Raw genomic sequence first — 20801 nt, forward strand, 5'->3', positions numbered from 1 at the left:
ATTCCTTAGACACTTCCTCCTTTGAAAGAAGCTGGTTCAAGCTGCCTAAGATTAATGCCACTGGATATATATATATATATATATATATATATATATATATATATATATATATAATAACACAGAGGAAGAAAGGAAAGTTCTTTGTAGTGGTGGTAGTCAGTTGAGTTCTTGCTGTGAATGCCTCACAAGTGTACCTGCTACATGACTGAAATCTACTTTCTTTTGTATTCATACATAATCTCTCGCATAGTGATTAGTTTGTGGCCCAGTTGCTTAAAACAAGCATGTTAAGACTGGCATAGAAATACATTGGGTAATTCAAACACTTCTATGCATGCTCATTTTTTTCCCTCACTTCTGCCTTAGTTTGGAACTAAAATACAAACAATTCCTAAACAAGCAATGTGGAGATTTCACGCTAAAAACATTTTCTCATCCCTTGTCATGCGTTGGCAGGATGAAACGGAACCCTGGAACTCAATTCCCTTTTTAAAACTAAATCCTGCCTGTCATACCAAGTTACCTTACATTCTTGTGTTGTTTTGTTAAAGAAACTGTTAAATAAAGTTGATTTAATTGTAGAGAAGATGTTAGTATTATTTATATAGAATTTGGGTAACCCTTTCTTTCATTCATTTCAAGCCAACTCAATCAGATGAATACAGACACTATCTCCAAAATGGCCACCTCCAATCTCCAGCATCTCATCACACCAACCACTCTACATAAGTATTTAGATAAACCAAAAGACTGTTGGAATACCATAATTTGATCGGATGAAAAGTTGAATTATTTTGAAAGGATTCAGTTTTTTATGTACAAAAGGACAGCATCTCCAATTGTGGAATGTCACGATATGAGAATGTTTTTTAATAATTATAGCAGAGCAATTCAAGTATGAATCAAGCGATTTATACAAGTAGAAAATATACTCATCTGTTCAGCAATTTGAACTCAGTGATGAATGATGTTCCCAACAAAATACTGATCCTAAAAATATTGTTGAACTTGGAAACTGTCCGAATTGCTAGATTTGGATTTAATTTTAATTTTGCATTTAAAATTTAAATTTGAAATTCATCAGTGAATTGCAGAATTTTTGTAAAAATCGATTTTCTAAAATGTTAGATCGGTTCTTGTCCAGAATTTCCTCCGATATTAAAAAACAAAAATAAAGAAAAATCTGTATGATGTACGTATCTGTGATAAAACGCAAATATCATATTTCAAAAATCACATAAATTGATCGAGTAGTTTTATTTTTAAATAAGAAAATCAAATTTTATAAGTAACCAAAGAGATGCCATCTGGTCTGCCATTTTGAAAACAATCTAATAAAAAATAAAAGGCGATAACCCGATAATTCAAACATGAGATTTATGTTGTAACTAGCAAGGGGTACCTGGCGTTGCCCGGGTGTTTGGAGGTGTGTGTGAAAACTCCGAGGGAGGGGGGTTTAAAATAAAAAAAAATGTTTTGGTAGGTAAGTATGAGGATCGAACCCGAACCGTTGAGGCAAAGTTGTAAATTAAAGTGTGAAAAAAAACGTGCGACGTTAACCATTGCCCCACCACGAGATGCTCACGGAAACACGTTTGAATTTATTTAATTACTTGGATTAGCAGATGCACGTTTTAATGACTTAATGAGGTCAACTTTTGACTGCGGGGTAGCATTTCATTTAGTGCGGGAATTCTCCCCCCTGCCCGACGTTGGGGGTAGGGGGAAGCATTATAGGAAAAGGCCTAACCTACATGCGACGAGCGAAAACTGTTGAATATTTATCTTCCTGAAGTTAAGCGAATTAAATAGACAGGTGAGCTCCGTTGTTAACTGTGAGATATTGTGATTTACATGTGATATAAAAAGTTTTAAAAAGTTGTGTACCAACTGACCACTTCTCTGAAAAAAGCCTTTCTTGGACATACACAAAAAGCGAACATACATTTTCGCTTTTATATATATATAGACTAGCGAGGGGTACCCGGCGTTGCCCGGGTGTTTGGAGGTGTGTGTGGAAACTCCGGGGGTGGGGGGTTAAAAAAAAAAAAAAGTAAGTATGAGGATCGAACCCGAACCGTTGAGGCAAAGTTGTAAATTAAAGTGTGAAAAACAAACGTGCGACGTTAACCATTGCCCCACCGCGAGATGCTAACGGAAACACGTTTGGATTTATTTAATTACTTGGATTTGGCAGGTGCCCGTTTTAATGAGTTAATGAGGTCAAGTTTGACTGCGGGATTTTTATTTTCCCAAGATGTTATAGGAAAAGACTAACCCACATGCGGCCAGCGACAAATGTTGAATATTTATCTTCCCGAAATCAAGCAAATTAAAGAGACAGGCGAGCTTCGTTGTTAACTGTGAGATATTACGATTTATGTGTGATATAAAAAGTTTTAAAAAGTTATGAACTGATCGACTGCTTCTCTGAAAAAAGCCTTTTGTAGACATACAGAAAAAGCGAACACACATACATACATTTTCGCTTTTATATTTATAGATGTCTACAAATTCTCATTAATCACTTAAAACGATTTTCTTTATAAAAATATTTATTAATAATAAATTTATGTGATTTTTGGAATATGATATTTTCGTTTTGTTGCAGGTACATAAATCATACAGCTTTTTCTGTATTTTTTATTTTTAATACAGAGGTAATTCTGGACAAAAAATGTTGACTCATACTTGTAAAACACGATTAGACAGTTCATATATTATTATGGAATGAAATGATTGCGTACAGTGCTCAGGTGCAGTACAACTCATCAAAAGTGCATCTACCTGTATGATTGATGCATTCCAATCCTGTTTATTTATTGATCAATGGCATGAGCAACAATACAAGCCACGCCCCAAAAAACAAACTCTAAAAAAGCAATTACATTTTTATCTAATCAGAGACTCCCAGCAAGAATTTGACGAAAAAGTAGAAATAACAATATTATGTGCTTATGATTATGTTTGCATGCCGAAATCATTTTTTGGGCCTGAAATCAGTTTTTGCACCAAAAAGTGAATTTACTCTTTGGTCCAGTTGCCAAATATAAAAAGATCAGAATTTCAACATTCTTGACACATTGAGACAATACAGTAAAGCCAGAGATAGAACAGAAAGCCAGCACAAAAGATGTACCCAATTATTATATTTGGTTTAACATCTGTTTTACATTCTAGCATAGGTCTGACAGCTTTAAGAAATTGATTTACAACCTAACCTATTTCTGTCCAGGTTTTTATTTATCCCTCTTTTCGTGAGGTCAATTTTTATCATTTCCTCCTAGGTTTTCCTAGACGTTCCTCTTTAAACTGAACCTTCTACTTCAACTTTTCCACATTTATTAACCTAAGAACTCTCATTCATTCTTTACACGTCTTGCCATACTGTTCAGATTTGATCTTCCTCTGGGGTCATCAGAACTAAGCTTGTCTTTAAAACTCAGATTACGCATCCATCATACAACTAATTATTAATATTTCTTTTTTCTCAGGTAAAAGAAAGTTTGCAGCAAATCTTCAGGAGCATCAGCGAGTCACTTTCCAAAAATGATGGCACTGTAGAAGAAATGAGTGAAAGATGTAAGATTGTTTTCTTTTATCCTCCATTTTTTTTTGTTTTGTGTGTTCTACACTTCATTATTTCTAATTTTATTATTAACTTTAATTTTATTCTCATTGTAGTCTATTCTCATAAGTCTTTTTTTTTTCACCCCAAACAAGGCATATTGTTAATTGGATATAAGGGACTACTATTTGGGACCATATTTACAAGGGACTATGGGAGGAAATGTATGAGATATTCGTTCACATTACATGTAAACTTCTGCATGTTAGTACAATCAGGGAAGCAGGAAATTGGAAGGGAATTCCAAAGTCTAGCTATCCGAGGAAAAAATTGTTAAAGTTAAAGACTTCACAATATCTAGGACTTCTACAATGAAGGGGTGGGATTTTGCTGCTGGATGGGTTATTCAGGGGTATATACATCAGAAGGTACAGGTGCGATCATCAAAGCACATTCCATTAAAGTACTTGTAAAAACAGGCACAGGGATGCAACATCATGGTGATGCGACAGGAGTTTGAGTTTGGTTGATAGTGTGGGACCTATTAGATTAGATACTCTTTTTTGGACTTTATCTAAGAGGAAGAAACTAGTGAGATGCACTAGCCCAGATGTAGCAACTGTACTCCATACTTTGGTGAATGATGGTTTAGGTGTCAGTAAATTTGTAGCATGGTAGAGGTAACTAACTTTCTTTGCAGCAGCCTCAGCAATATCCTCAATATATTTGTTCCAATTTATGTTGACTGAATGCTAAGCCGAGGAGGTTGGAGGATTAGCTCTCAGAATCATGGTTAGCAGTGATTGAGGCGGTTTCTTGTAATTGTTAAAGGAATCAAGCTTAATTTTAGTAGCATTAAATGTTAACATCCATTTATGTCCCCATTCCATTACAGACTGGAGGTTTTAAGTGTCTTAGATATGTGTGCATATTTTTTTGTCCCTCATGTCTAGAGTGTTTTGTCATCAAATATACCCATCTCAGACACAATTTTATCCAGGAGGTCAGACAGCATTGTTCATTGTAAATCCACTACAAATGTGAAATTGTTTTAAAACTATTGAATTACTAAATTGAAAATATTAATCCATGACCATTATCATATTTGGTTTAATACTTGTTTTACATGTTCGCATGTATTGGATGGCTTTTAAAAATTCACTTCCAAACTTTTCTCTGGTCAAGTCTCTTTGGAAATCATTTTCATTAATAAGCCAAAATTTTTATTATTATTCCTCACGTTAACTTGGTTATTAACACACCATTTATTAACTTATTTGTATTTAATTTTAATTTGACAGAAATTATTTTTCTTTTCTTTTCTTTTTTTTTTTTTTTGATAAAGTTGGATGTGAATTCCAAAAACAATGTGAAAAATTGTTGTCAGCCATTGAAATTAATGATCAACACAAACAAGAAATTTCTAAGGTGAGTTTCTGGCTTGGATAAAAATATTTACTCAACATTCAAAGGAAGGGTGTGTATATTGATTACTAATACCAATTTTAGAACTAGTTCTCTACTTGAGAAATTAGCTATCTCAAAACATGATGTCCTAATAAGGACAAAGTGTATTCACTGGTTTGGGCATGTTAAAAGAAGCAGAGATCTAGGACTTTTTTTTTTTTACAAGGTGGGGAAGTCACTGTTTATCAAGGCCTAAGAGCTGCTCAAGAATAAGATTGGTTATCAAAAAAAAGTTGTGCTCCCTAGGAAGACATGAAAAGAAATTATTAGGCAAGACTGTAAACAGTAGCAAATGGACAAAGTTAATCTCCACAATCGTGATTACTGGAAACTTAGCATCAAGACAGCCAGACAATGCGGAACTTCTCAAAGATAATATACATGATAAACCTGGATAGCGAGTGAGTTAATCAAGTTCAATTCTTATTATGTCCGATGCATGAATACAAATGTAATATACTGAATGTTGGTGAAGTGAAATGATGCTATTTGTAAGTTACAAATATAAAAAAGGAATTGAATAAAAGCTCTTTTATATAGATAAGCAAATAATATTAATTATATACAAGTAGATTTATCTGGTATTACCCAGGGCAAAAGTGTAATATATTTCTATTAAAACCTCTAACATTTTCTGTCTCTCTATCTTTTTCTCTTCCCCTCTTTAATTCCCTCTTTCTCCTCCATCCAACCCATTCCTTTCTAGCTGGACATACACACACACATACACACAGATAACTCTTCTTTATATGATAAAAGATTCCTTGAGGAATGAATTGACATTTTCTTTCCAAGGCAAGGGTTGCGCAATCTCCAACCACACCTCTCCTGAATTGGTACTGCATGAGTCTAGTGGCAATGGAGAAGTCCAGGGCACTGGAAACAATGCCAAGATAAGTGGAGATCACATACAATACCTGGAATTCTCGAATGGTCACCCATTTTAATATTGATCAGGTGCAATGTTGCTTAACTTCGATGATCTAATAGATTACTACTGCCAAGTAATATGTAGCATTTCTCTCGTGACATTCATCTTTTAAAAAAATCTTTTGCTTTAATTCATTTCCTTGTGTTTATTTTTTGTCTAATTCTTCTTTGCCTACAGAAAGAGCATCAGATTCAAGTGCTTGATCAACAAGTCAAATCATTGCAAGCTCAATCTTGTCTTGAATCGAAGGTCGCAGAGATTATAGCTGAAAGATTTTCTGACCAAAAGTTATACTTGAGCGACAGCTTTCAGAAATTTTCATCGTCCATTGTCAAACAAAGGACTCTTCCAGCCAGAAATTTTGATTCCGATTTGAAAAATTTGGAAAACCAAAAGAAAGAATTTAATTCTCTTAAATCATTTGTGCAAAAAATATTCAAAGATTTGGAGAAAAGGTTGGATTTGCTTTTTTGTTTTTTTTTGTTTTGTAATAAATTTTATTGTTTCTGAATTTTTTAAATGAAAATTGATCATTTGTATTATTTGGATTCTTTTGCCTGCTACACCCATGAATTAAATAAAGGATTCCATTCAAAATTCAGTGCAGATTCCCACATTGGACAGAAATATTCACATATTTGACAAGATAAACCTAAAGATGGTTTGAGGTTACATCAACCAAAACGTGAAAATGACACTCAAGATGAGAACAGTAATCCGAAGAATCTAAATGATATGAATATATTTTATTCTTCTATATTAAATTCATCCAGAATAATTAAGTTGAACAGATTGAAAAAAAAAAAAGACAATTAGTCCTCCTTGTGCTGAATATTTTTTTTAGAAAAATGACTTTTACACCTATTTATAAAATGATTCTGTAAGCTTAATTCTTCATTATATGCCCAAAATATATATATAAAATTTATAGTATATAAAAATAAATTGTAAAATATGACTAATTTGCATATTATGATGGTGGCCATCTTGAATTTATAATGAGATTGAACATCTGCTCATGGAAAATTGTAATTTTCTCAAGCACATATTAGTCAACTGATGAATTTATTGTGTATACTTGTACTGTTGTCTCATATATTGCACATAAAACCAGTTTTGCATGTAGTATCATCTGCTATTAGAGTTTGGCCACAGCCACACTAAGAGAGTTAATAAAGGATGATCTTAAAAGAATGGGTATTATTGAACCGTTAATAATCCTTTCTACTATGCATCCATATTTCTTACAAATAAAATTTACTTTATGATAGGAATATCAAACAGGCTTAGTTTAAGCATTATTGAATGATATGCTCAAAATGCACACATCTGCATTGCAAGCAATTTCGAAAATTTATTTTTTGGGTCATTTTGGCATGACAGTATTGAGAACAGTGGGCCATATCTTAACGCCCTCTCTTTTCCGGGGGCCGGGCCGCATCCGTCGCTATCCTGGTTCACGGGAGCATACTTGTGATGTACTTTTAGCCATGTTCATCGCTCCCGGCTTGCAGGTCCATAGATGCAACCTAGCAGGGCTACATTCTTACTTGTCTAGTGGTGGACCCCTCAAGCATGACCAGACTCTCACCGGTCACTGGAAAATATCTCTCTGCTGCTCAGGACATGCAAAATGTGCATGACCCTAAGTCCATGTGACAACATTGTCGATGTGGACGTATCGATGCCAGCCAGTAAAAAAGACCCTAATTCTAAAAAGCCAATCGTTTTTATTAACTGGCCTCCTCCCCCTCCCTCTGGCATTTTGAAGATTACCTTTCTTTTTTTTTCCTCTGAACCTCTTTTTTTTTCTCTATCCCATTATCTTATATTCTTTTTCTTCTCTCATGAACTTCTTTCTCTATCCCCTTATTGTTTTCATTTTCTCTTTTCTTGTGAACATCTTCCTTCTCTTTCGTGACCATATCTCTCCCTAGAGAGATATGGTCACAAAATTTTATTTATTTATCTGTTCAACTTTATTTATTTATCTGTCCAACTAACTTATCACTGGCTTGGTGGCCTGGTAGTTAAATACAACAGGTGGACCCAAAAGACAACATCTCCCAGACCCCAAAGCAGACATTTTGAACCCAAGTCATTGCTTCCATAATATTTGAATTGTTCTTTCTAAACTCAACCAGAAAACGATCCTGTATTGTTTTTCTGCCAAACTCAAGAATCTCATTATCATATTTTTTTTTTTTTTCCATTGGAATATTTTATTTCTTATGGAAATTTTTGCCTCTTCTTATCGCTACATAAGTACAAAATTGAAATTAAAACCGCTTAAAGAACAATTATTATCTACTATCCTCCTACCTTCCTGATAAAGTCCCAGGGACATTTTTCTTTTTTTTCCTTGATCAAATATCACACCCCATCTCCTACCTTCTCTTCCTCTATTTGAAAAGCAAGACCATCTGGTATCGCCTGGAATCTTGCTACAATAGCAGTCCAACAAAGAGGAAGAAAGTTGAGTCCTGATTGGCTGAATGAAGTAGCCATCACCTTTTGGCGTTTTTGACATTTCAACTTGGAATAGAGATGTGTTATCCTGGGCTTTGTTTGTAAAAAATCAATATCAATAAGGGTTTTATCAATCATTGAGGAACCCCTCCCTGGACTCTAGCCATCTATCTCTGTCCCGAGCTATCGGCTGCCATGTGGTAACCATGTGTTGTATCGCATCATCCCTCCACCTCGTTCTTGGTCTTCCCTTTAGTCTCTTATGTTCATGAGTTATCCATTCCGTTGTCCTGATGGACCATCTGTTGTCATGTGGTCTGGCTACATGCCCTGCCCATCTGTATTTGGATGTTTTGATGGCAGTATTGATGCTGGTGGATATAGATGTTTGTCTTTCTGTCTTGTAGAGTGATACCTAATGTTGTCCTCTCCATCTTCTTTTGTGCCACTGCCAAGATTTCACTTTGCCGAGTTGTTAGGGCCCATGCTTCACTACCGTAGATCATCACAGGTAGTATATATTCATTGAAGATCTTCCCTTTGATTGACATATTTGCTTTTCGGCTTCTCATGATATTCTCCACTTTCCCAAAAGCTACCCATCCCAATACTACCCTTCTCTTTATGTCAGGAAGGAGATCTCCATCTTTCGTAATTTTCTTTTTCAATTAGATGTAGCTTTCAGCTTCCTCAATGGTCTTTCCATCAACAATTATTAGCAACTTGGCAGCCTGTTAGTTTAACATCACCTTGATCTTCCCAAGATGCATGTTGAGGCCAACCGGTTTGCTTTTAGATTGGATGTTGTTTAAAATGTCATTTAGTTCCTGAGGAGAGTGTGCCATCAGTACTATATCATCAGCGAAGATGAAATATGACAGGTGTTCGCTATCGATGTTGACTCCCCTACCCTCCAACTTAATCCGACTGATTATCGGATCCTGGTGACAGGCTGTGAAGAGTTTTGGTGAGATTTTATCACCTTGTCTTGCTCTCCTCTTGATCTTGTTGCTGTCACGATGGAGCTTTAAAGTAGAGGTAGCCCCACTATACAGGTCTTTCAGCAAGATAATGTATGTAGAGTCAACTCCTTGGTTCTCAAGGACAGTGAACAGTGGATCAAACTCTATAGAGTTAAAAGCCTTTTCGTAATCCACAAAGGCAAAGCACAGTGGAATCTTGTATTCATTGGTTTTCTCTTGCAGTTGACTGACAACCTGGATATGGTCGATGGTGGAATAACCCCTGATCTGAAACCTGCTTGTTCTCGACTGTAAAAGATACATCTTCTTATTCTTCTGCTTCTTCTTCCTCCTCTTTTTCTTCTTATTATTATGTATTTTTCTTATTGTTTAGGTTATCTTCATCTTCACAAGACATAATCGAAGAAACTAAAGAAATCAATTCAGATACAAACATGAAATTATTGATGAAAATCCAGGAAATTCTAAAAAGTTGTTCTGGAGAATTCTATAATCATCTTCATACAGAGTTTATTGATCTTTACAAAGAACAGAAGCAGGAAATTGAAAGGAGCATAAATCTCTGGAATGAAACACTTCGACTTGATTTGAAGAATGCGTTCTGCGATCTGAACAATAGCTACAAGCAGTCATTTAAGGAAGTATTTATGAAAATATCGCATAACAATAACGAGATGAAAACAAGGATGCTGGAATTTGAGAAAGAATTGAAAAAACTGCATTCCAACAACCACAACCACCTGCTTCATTGTGGTATAAACAGAAGTCATGTACAAAATGAAAATATGCGCACCGATAACGTACAGTATTGTTACTCTTTCTTAGAAGAAAATGATGCACAGGAGAAATCAATTATGCCTTTTGAAACGCAGCGAAACAAGATGGGTCTCAAAGAATCCAACATGCCAGCCGTAATCAGTACCCCATTTGCAGGCGGAAAATATTACAGCCCTTATGAGTCAGGAAAGAAATACAGGTAAGAAGAAATTTATGGAATTATAATAAATGTTATTAATAAAGAAGCATCACAAATTTGTGATACCACATGGATTTCTTTTCTTTCGTCTGCTCTGATTCTGGCCGTGTCGTTGTCTCTCACATTGGCACTGTCGAGGGAGCTTGCACGGGTTCACAAGTATAAAACATAAAATAAAACACAAACTCAGACAAGTTGTACTCTGGGTGTGTGTGACACCATCGACCCTATACACTTTATGGTCCACATCTTAGTAATCATTGCTAAAGCCTCTTTGTCATCAGTTGATCCATTCATTTCCAAATGTTATAAAATATTATTAAAACATCAACATACTAATTTGTTTATTTTCTTTTGTATGTTCAACTGAGAATCAATTCACCTTTAAATCCAGATTTTTCAAAAACAATATTGGTGCCAGTCCAAAGTTTAACCTAATTAAAAAACCAAAATAAAAGAAAAACCTTTATCACGTATGTACCCAGCACAAAACAAAAATATCATATTCTAAAAATTACATGAATTGATCAAGTAGTTTTTTTTAACTAAGAAAGTCAAATTTTATGAGGAAGTGAGAACGTTATATATCTTGATCTGCCATATTTAATAAATAAAGGTAGACAACTTAATTCAAACTATCAACATTAAAATCAGTCTTGTAATGACTACGATTTACTATTAAAATTTCTAAAAAAAAATTATCTATATATAAAGAAACCTACTTGATCAATTTACATAATTTTTGGAATATGACAATTTCCTTCCATGGCGGGTATATACATCATAAAGATTTTTCTGTATTTTTGTTTTTTAATGAGGCTAAATTCTGAACTTGCACCACAATATTTTCTCATCAAAGCACAAAACATCCTGTAATATAATAATAAAATGCTTTAAATACTATTTAAAAAAGTTTAAATGTGAGAGTTTGAAAAAAAAGAAAAATGGTTTCTACACTATCAGAATGAAATTTCAAAAATTGTGATACATAAAAACAATGGTATCTACGTATTCTTCATATTTTTAAGATTATATCCAAAGACTACGAAAATCGATAAGGTAGAAAATTATTTATTAAAGAAAATGTAATTTGAAGAAAACAATCGTATTTGCTTATGTAAGATACAGGAGAGTTCAAAAAGGAGGTAATTTTCCATTTCGATTTATTTTATAAAAACAAGATAACCATAATTTTTCACCTGCTAACATGACTAAAGTTTTTTTTTTTTAATAATTCAGTAATATTCAGGTAATTTTGACTGCATAATTTGGAAACTAATATTGTAATTTATTAGAAGTGACAAAAAAAAATCAGTAGAAACCATGTTTTTTTTAATCTGAAAACTCCATTTATCGACTACAAAATTTCGTTCTGATAGTGTAGAAGCGCCAAAAAAATTATATTTTTACAAGAAAAATCTTTTTAAATTCCACATTTAGAAATAGTGCAAATGAGAAGTAAAACATAGTTCCATGAAAAAAATGTTTTGTCAAAAACAGATATTAAAAAATATCTATGATCTAGACAGCTTCCCATGTCAAGGATGAAGAATAGTTTAAATATGATCTTTTATGGCAAAGGAGCGATCGATAAACTAAAGTTCGAAAAGCCAGCAGTCAATGATAAATCGATTGAAAACAAATCTTGACATGAAAAAAACAACCCATAATAGCGAAAAATGGGGTAATAGTGGTAAAGGGGACGCAACTCTGCAAGCTTTTCGAATTATAAGTTTTTCAAGAAATTATTGTTCAAATTTGATAAAGAATGAATCTATTCTTATAAAAATCATTACTTCTATTTCTTAAAAGATTTTTCAAAGTTTTATCACATCATGGATTTTACTAAATTTATAGTATTTTTGGTGCACAAAGTGACTCCTCAAAAACGCCACTAATGAAACTGCTAATAAAATTCATAATCCTTTCTGTTTTCCAACCATATTTGGTACAAATAAATTCTAGTCTCTTTTAGGTCAGGTTTATGCGAGAGTGCACAAAACCCTTAATAAAAGATTTATTTGAAACACAAAAGCACAGAATAATTAACTCTTTTTAGAATAAAACAATGAAAAGGTTTATTTCAAAAAAGAACTGTGGCCGAGGTGAAAGAAAGAGGAATAGAAAGTTCTAGGATATTCTTATATCAGGAGGCAGAAACTTAAGGTGTCCCCAGGTTGTCCAGTGAAGTAGTCGCAGCCTGGGTGTGATTCAGTGAACAGAGAGTGAGAAGAGAGAGATCTGTCTACTTTGGTCTGAGCTCTTTTGTTGACTGCTGGTTAGTTCCTGACAATTAGGTAATTAGTTCTTTAAAGGACATATCGGATTAACACAGCCTAGTAGCTGACTGGCCTGTGCATGGCTGTATAAGAAAAAATAGTTTGTTATGGTGACTGCTACACTATTTGAATTGTCCACAAAGTTTCAATTATGAATATCCCACAGTCTTTGTTTTATCATCATTCAATGATATGCAGGGAGGGGACACTTTGATGATCATCTTATCAGTAGCAGGTTAGATCCTGAATCGACTTCACACTTGCCAGATTTTAACCTCCTCTCTGATCCAGATTTTTATCTCTAGTGTTATCTCAAAGATAAAGCCTATAAAAACAATCCGCAGACTATTTCTCAACTGAAGGGCATCATGACAGGTTGAACCAGGCTAATGCAAAGAAAAGAATGTGTTAGATTTACATTATTAACAATTTTGTATGTTGTATCAAGATGTGTTTATCACTGAATAGCAATAAAACAGTCAAAGTATCTTTGAACCAAATGTGGTTGAATTGCAGAAAGGATTCTGACTTTTATTTTATCAATGATTTCATGGTTAGCATTTTGGCAGGGAGGTCTCCAGTGAAGAATTTAGCAGTCACCATAGATGATAGTTTCATGGATAAAATCATTTCATGCAATCACAGCCAATCTACAACTACATCTGATATAAAAAAGAAAAACACGTTAATTGAAGAAAGGGGAAAAATAGTAACTGTATAGTGAAAGAAAGAATATTTCAATTTTTCAAATCCATTTAGTTGAAAACATTTATGGGGTAATTTTATTGTTGGTTTGTGTTAAAATATTTATAAATATTTGATTCTATTGCTTTTTTTTTTTTTTTTTCTCCCCAGAACACTAAAGAGAAGATCACGATACCTGATGAACTCCGAAATTACTATTTCTCCCTTTGTTGTAAGTGTTTCTTATAAAACAAATTCTTTCATAATTTGGACCAATCAATTTTTATCAACGATATTCCGATATGTATTATTTTGACTACTATTCTCATTTTGAGTGTTATTTTAACAATGTTTCAGCCAATGTAACCTCTGACCTTTTTCAGATGTATCTTGTTGAACTTGAACTTTGGAATCTGTATGGAATACATGTAGGTCATCTATCACTGAGCATCTGATAAATTAACCGCATCTGTGCTTCTAATTTTATTCTCTATTTGTAGTCATATTTTCCCTTTCATCATAAGATTCTAAAAACTATTTATATTAAGATTTTGCAATATTCTCTTTGGAAGCATAAAGAAAATCTTCTCAGACTTAATGCATTTCATATCATTTAGACCATTATTCTCATCTTAGATTCTTTAGATTAGTATTCTCATCTTGAGTGTTATTCTCACAACATTTCAGACAATGTTATGTGTCAACCTTCTTCAAGTGTATCTTGTTGAACTCAGGAATCTTTTTGTCAAGCATATGAATCTGTATAAAATTTCAAATGGAACCCTTTATTTAATCACAGAAATCATATGTTCTCAATCTGTCAACTGTACGTTAGCTGAAGTCCTAAGTAATTTGCAATTGTATTCTTAGTATCGCTTGCAATAAAGCTTGCATCTTCAACCTCGAGAAGAGTGTCTTATTCATTGCACCAGACCGCAATTATCTCCCTTTTCATGATTGTAAAAGTCACAATAATCCACATTATAAAAAGGAATGCACAGACTATGTCTTTTTTTCCACTGGATTGTCCTCGACAGATACACCTCACCAAATAGCCTTGCTCTTTCCTTTTCATCTGGATCTGATTAACACCTTGCTAACATATGTGTCATCACAAACACATTATTCAATATGTGAGACTTTCTTATCTACTTACACAGGCATTATTCTACTCAAACTTTGTATACACATTTTCATAAATACTATTTCAAAGAAAACCCAGACAAATTCACGAACAATAAATATTTTCTTTTGTATATTTCATTGTTTTTAAGTTGTTTTTTTGTTTCCATTAGTATATACTTGTATTTGAACATATGTATACATAGGGATAGTAGCTGCCAAGTGCCAGCCCAAAATTCCTTAAAAAAAGTTTTGTCTCTTTTCAGCTTGTTCAACCAATTTATCTCCCAGTAATCACTCGACCGCATCTCCACAAACTAATTTCCATTATTTCTTTTCAGTCACCAGCCTTCAGCTTGCTGAGTACATCACCCGGAGTGTCCGTAAAAGAAATTCATCTACCAAACAAATCAAAGTGTCCAGAGAAAGCCAAAAGAACACACTATGGTAGGTTAAAACAGAGTAGTAGGGCAGGAGGGTCAGCAGCATTCTTAGCTGTTAGTTTTATTTTTTTGTTTCCTTACTTAAAATGTTGTACCGTTACTTAAAATGGTGTATCATTACTTAAAATGGTGTACCGTTACTTAAAATGCTGTATCGTTACTTAAAATGGTGTATTGTTACTTAAAATGGTGTACCGTTACTTTCAATAATAATAAAATTTAAAAAAAAACAACAAAAAAAAAACAACATTAATGTTTATGTGCATTAATCCGGCTCAAACATTAGTTTCATCTAACTTACACTTTTTGAAAATTGCTAAAACATTAAATTTTAAAACTTTAATTCCTAATAAAATCTACAATTTATTGGATAAATAGTCATTGTTTGGAGGGTTTTTTGAGATACCTTTAAGCAGACTAGAAACACTACACCTTTTACACCTCAAATTAAAAAAGCACAACTTCAAATTAAAAAAACTAAACTTCAAATTAAAAAACATAACTTCAAATTAAAAAAAGACAACATCAAATTAAATAAACCCAAGTTCAATTTAAAAGCACGTGACATTATGTTAGAATTATTCATACTCAAACTTTGTAAGGTAATTTGCATAACATCACTTATGCAAATTACCCACTATTACTTGTAGTTGCTCGCAACAATAAAAAAAGAAAAGTTTCTAACAATTAACATTACAATAATTTAAAATATGGAAAATAACAATGGATCTCCGGTAGTTGTGCGATCAAGTAGAGGAATCAAGAGAGGCACAGTATGTGGTCAGTACAAACGCAATCGAAATTCTCCTAAGCGTCGGATTCTGGAAGCCGCTCGAAATAGCAGGGACTGGACAACTGTCGCAGAGAACTGTGGGATAAATAGGAACACCGCGTACGCCTGGGTGAATAAACAGGCCAAGGGGCAAGACGTGGAGGATAAGCCGCGGGGTGGAAGGCGACATGGGAAAGTGAATCCGGACATGGTCAACAACATGCTTGATATAATCGGAGAAGATCCTACCATCACTCTCAAGGAGTTGGCCTTGAAGATTTCGGAGATGCATGGAATCAACCCCCCAATCAGCATTACTACCATAAATAACCATCTCGATGGTAGACTCTTCACTGTAAAACGGGTTCACAAGCAAGCCGAGAATGTCAACACTCCGGAGAATAAGGTAAAACGTCGTATCTATGTAGAAAGGGTTATGGCCGCATTGGGAGCTGGTAAACATGTGGTGTATTTGGATGAGTCAAACGTGAACTTATTTTGTACTCGGACCGTTGGACGATCCGCGAGGGGCCAGAGAGTGGTGCTACATGTTCCAGGCTCGAAAGGTCCAAATATTCACATGGTTGCTGGTATTAGTCAACAGGGACTCATCAACTTCACCCGCAGGCGTGGCGCCTACAAGCACCCGGATGTCAACCAATGGGTTGCAGAACTACTCAATTCTGTCTTCGCAATGGGATATGATGCCGGACAGGTAGCCTTGGTAATTGACAACGCCCCGTGCCATTCCCGAGTGGAACAACTACACGACCAGGCAGCTTTTGCAGAAGTGGAGTTTATTCGCTTGCCTCCATACAGCCCGGCTCTCAACCCCATCGAAATGGCCTGGTCAGCCATCAAAGCCATCATCAAGAGGGATCTACCGAGCGTTATACATGTGCCACAACCGGAAGATATCACAAAAGTGGAGCACCGTCTTCGTCTTGTGGAGACCGCCATCGACCGAGCCTACCAAGTGGTAACTCCTGCCATGTCTCAGGCATTCTGTAATCGGGTTCAACGCCATCACGCTAGATGTCTCAGGGAAGAGGACCTCCCTGTTGGAGAATAAATGGTTTATCTATCATGTAATAAAATTTTAATTTAATTTGAACTTGGATTTTTTTAATTTGAAGTTGTGTATTTTAATTTGAAGTTTAGTTTTTTTAATTTGAAGTTGTGTTTTTTAATTTGAAGTTGTGTTTTTTTAATTTGAACTTTAGTTTTTTTAATTTGAGGTGTAAAAGATGTAGTTAGCTATTCTATCAAAGTATGACTAGTTAGGAACGCTTTGATCCTTCGCACTATTTGTGGTTGAAAACCATAAGCCTGGAGCTTATAAAGCAGAACTCTGTGATTCACTGTCAAGAGTCTTAAGACAATGTTGGCTGGATTCCATGATTATAGTGAGCCATTCCTCCATATTCAGAAGATTATTTAAACAGGATCTCTTTGGTATGAAGCCATGTTGGAATTGTAAGATTGATGCTATTGGTAGGAGATGGCTGACTATAGAAGAGTTGAACGTGATTAGTTTTTAATTGATTGGATCCTTTCAATCATCCTGTTGAAGATCTAACGAATCGCTGTTCATCAGTCTGGTTTTACCTCCTCTTGTCTGTTGTGTTAATAAATTACCTCCCCTGTCTTCTAAAATAGCACTATTCGATTGGACAAGACAGTTCTCTTTGACCACTCACCAATCAATTATTTTGGACGGGATAAAAGCAAAATGGCCTTGTGTATCTTGTTTTGAATGTTGTTTTCATTCAGATAAGACACATTTACTGGCCCGTTTTGATGAGACGGTCAAAAGGAACCTGCTTTCACATGTGCTGTTGTACTAAACGTGCATTTAAGCGCAGTATCAGATAATTTCTTTCACAAAGGTTGTCATAATTTAAATGGACAATGTGCTATCATGATTTAAATAGACAACATGCTGCCATAATTTAAATAGACGATGTACTGTCATATTAAATGGAATGTAACAGATGAATTGATCTTTTAAATAAGCTACAAAGACACTTATAAAAATTCAATACGTTTCATTTATTAGCATCATTATGATTATATTATAATTTCAGCTTGCCTTTTCAACATTCGACCAACAATAGCCAGTAATTCATTTCATTTTGCAGTAAATTATTTTAAAAACTTATTCTTTCTTTGCAGGTAATGAAATGAAGCCGCCAAAATCCGTGCATGTCCCAGTAAGTGAAAACTTATTTGTCACTAGAAGCAAAAAAACTATTTCTCAATTTAGATAATTCAGGCTTAGATGGCGTGTTTCAGCCAACATAATCTCTGACCATCTTTAGGTGCATCTTGTAGAACTGGGAATCTTTTGTAACAGATGTAAGTACTAAGTAATAAGTTTTAAGTGACAGTCTTCTGGAGGTTGAAGGCTTGATCCTCAGTGCAAGCGACACTAAGAATACAGTTACGAAATACTTAAGACTTCTACCGAGTCATGGCTGACAAAATAAGAGCAAGCTACTTCTATGGATTATAAATAATGAATAAATAATAATAAATTGAATTGAATAAAGGGTTTTGTTTAAAATTCCTTAGAGATTCTCGAGTTTGACAGAAAAATCTTCAAGTTCAATAAGATGTACCTGAAACGTAAGAATAACATCCAAGTCTGAATATCAGCATTTCTAGTTTGAATAATCCAATTTATACAAATTATCAATCATTTCTTTTTTTAATTCTGAACCATAAAGCTATTTCTTATTCCCCATAGAATTTTGATGAATTAATAATACAGCATATAAGTTTGTATTTTTTTTTAACATTTTAACAAATAGTGCTCCATACAATTTCTGTAGAGCAATGTAATATTTCTTTGTTGCCCTTACTAAAAAAAAAAAAAAAAAAAAAAAAAAAAAAATCAATACAAAACTATGTTTTCTCAAACATCAAGCAGCTTGTAAAGAAATATTTTTAAAAGAGAACCACCACAATATTCACTGGTAGTCAGTTTTTTTTAACTCTTCACTCCCAACATGAGTGATGAATCTTTCTGAAATATAAACAAATTCAAAGTGCCAGATAAATGAAACCCGAGTATAAGGATTGCGGACACAATAGCATATAGTATTTAAATAAAATAAGTAATAATAATAAACTATATGTACACTCGTGTGTTTGTATGTACAGTCATCAGTATTTTGTAATCTATTTTTCATTTTTGATTTCTGCAAATATGTACATTGTGGTCAAGTAAGAAAAACTGTTCTTTTTTATTCTTTGATGAGTGAATTTAAGTAGCATGACATCTGATTCTCCTCTCTTTATTGGGGAGGGGGGGGACATGTTAATTAAATTCACTGATTAAAAAAAAATAGAAAATTCTTTCACACTTAATCACTATATACATATTGGCAACATTGCCAGTAGAAGTCCAGTATCAAAAATAAAAAAGGGCACTTGTACAGTTTAATCAAGACATTAAAAAACGAAAATATCAAAAAAATGTTTAAATTGTACGTATTCATTTTGGACTGAAGATCTCGGGAAAAAAAATTCACTTAATTTGTTAGAGTAGTTTTTTTTTTAACAACAGAAAAACATGTTTTTATGACAGCGCATTGAAGATAGACATCTTGCAATTTTTTTAACACACCACGGTGAGATAACTCAATTTAAAGCGCCGACACTCCCTTCCCATCTTTAATTCTAACTTTTCTTCCTAAAAATCGAATCTTTTGCTCGGTATCATAACAAATTGTTTTTTTTTTTTACAGCGAAAAAAAAAAACAAAAAAACTACTTGGTGAAATTAAGTGAAATTTTTTTGAAGAACTTCATTCCATAACGGATACGTACAATTTAAACTTTTTTTTTCAATATTTTCATTTTTTAATGTCTTGATTAAACTGTACAAGTACTTAAAAAAGATTACAAAATGAAATAAGATTAACGATTCAAATATTGTAAAAACATCAGTGTAGGAGTCACCTTTTTCTGGATAGATAAATATCAATAGAGGCTGAAGAGAGTCTGACATAAAGGAACAGCTATAGGTCTCTGTTTGTTTGAATTTGAAACTGACAGTACCAATGTTGTCTGATCTTCTGTAACACATATAAATATTGCGCTCTTAGTTTTGAATTTTCTTAATACTTTTGCACTCTGCTGACCCACTAAACTTACATATTAGTCAAGCAAAACTTTTGACCCCTAACTCTGAAAGTTAATATTTTTCTACATTGATTTGTTTATTTATGACATATTTTGCCATTCTCAAAACTACACATGCCCTTAGTTGAACAACAAAAAAAAAGAATGCAGAAAAATATCACAAAGTCAATCCTATACCCAGCTTTATATTTTCCAATAAAGGAAAACAATTATGTGAGGGCGCATCAATTATATGTATATTTATGAAAAAGTTTCAGTTAAAAAACTCAAACTATTGCCATATTTTGAGGAGATTATATAACATAATTACATGATAAATAAGATATGAATCTCTAAATAAAATTAAGCTCAATGATTAATATGTTATCTCAAACAATGTATTAGATCCATCCATCCAGACATTTGGATTTTTTGAATTGAGTGCGAATATTTCCACTGGAAATTATCTGAATTGGAATTGATGAAGAATAAGAATAAAATCAGAAATTAAAGTCTTACTTTTCGATGATAGTGATAATAAAGATTATCTGAAACACGTGTGCACACAGAGATTTGTTGATTTTTGGAACATGATTACAAAATATTAATTATGTTTTAAATTTTGTATTCTAATGAATTATATATATATATATATATATACACAAGAGGCATTCAATAATTAATGGTCTTGGTCAACTTCTCATAGCAACAAAACCTGGCAGAGTTATTAGTCTTTATCTAGATGGTAAGTACTCAGAATGGTGCATTTCTCTCATCGTTTAATGCAACTCTGGATATTGTTTTTGTAGATTAATCCTCCTACTACGACGAGACTTTGGAAATCAAAGTTGTACCATCTGGAAAATGCTTTCCTTTCAAAAGCAACGCCATTGCTTGAAAGAGGTGAAAAATAGAGGGTTCAAGGTCAGGGAAGTGGGAGAGAATTTCATAGCCATACGTCCATGTTTCTAATTTGGTAA

General features: G+C 33.7%; 1 protein-coding gene across 1 annotated transcript in view; it reads left to right on the forward strand.

Moving 5' to 3' along the window:
- LOC145243669 (uncharacterized) overlaps nt 1-20801 on the forward strand; it is a 49334-nt gene that overhangs the window by 27291 nt on the left and 1242 nt on the right. The window contains exons 6-12 of the mRNA XM_080106716.1: nt 3495-3582; nt 4914-4996; nt 6144-6421; nt 9792-10394; nt 13529-13589; nt 14821-14926; nt 17870-17907. Of these exons, the coding sequence (XP_079962842.1) occupies nt 3495-3582; nt 4914-4996; nt 6144-6421; nt 9792-10394; nt 13529-13589; nt 14821-14926; nt 17870-17907 (1257 nt within the window). The remainder of the gene's footprint in view (nt 1-3494; nt 3583-4913; nt 4997-6143; nt 6422-9791; nt 10395-13528; nt 13590-14820; nt 14927-17869; nt 17908-20801) is intronic.

The sequence above is a fragment of the Euprymna scolopes genome, chromosome 22, assembly GCF_053919585.1.
Source record: "Euprymna scolopes isolate OS-2025 chromosome 22, ASM5391958v1, whole genome shotgun sequence".
NCBI classification, from domain to species: domain Eukaryota; kingdom Metazoa; phylum Mollusca; class Cephalopoda; order Sepiida; family Sepiolidae; genus Euprymna; species Euprymna scolopes.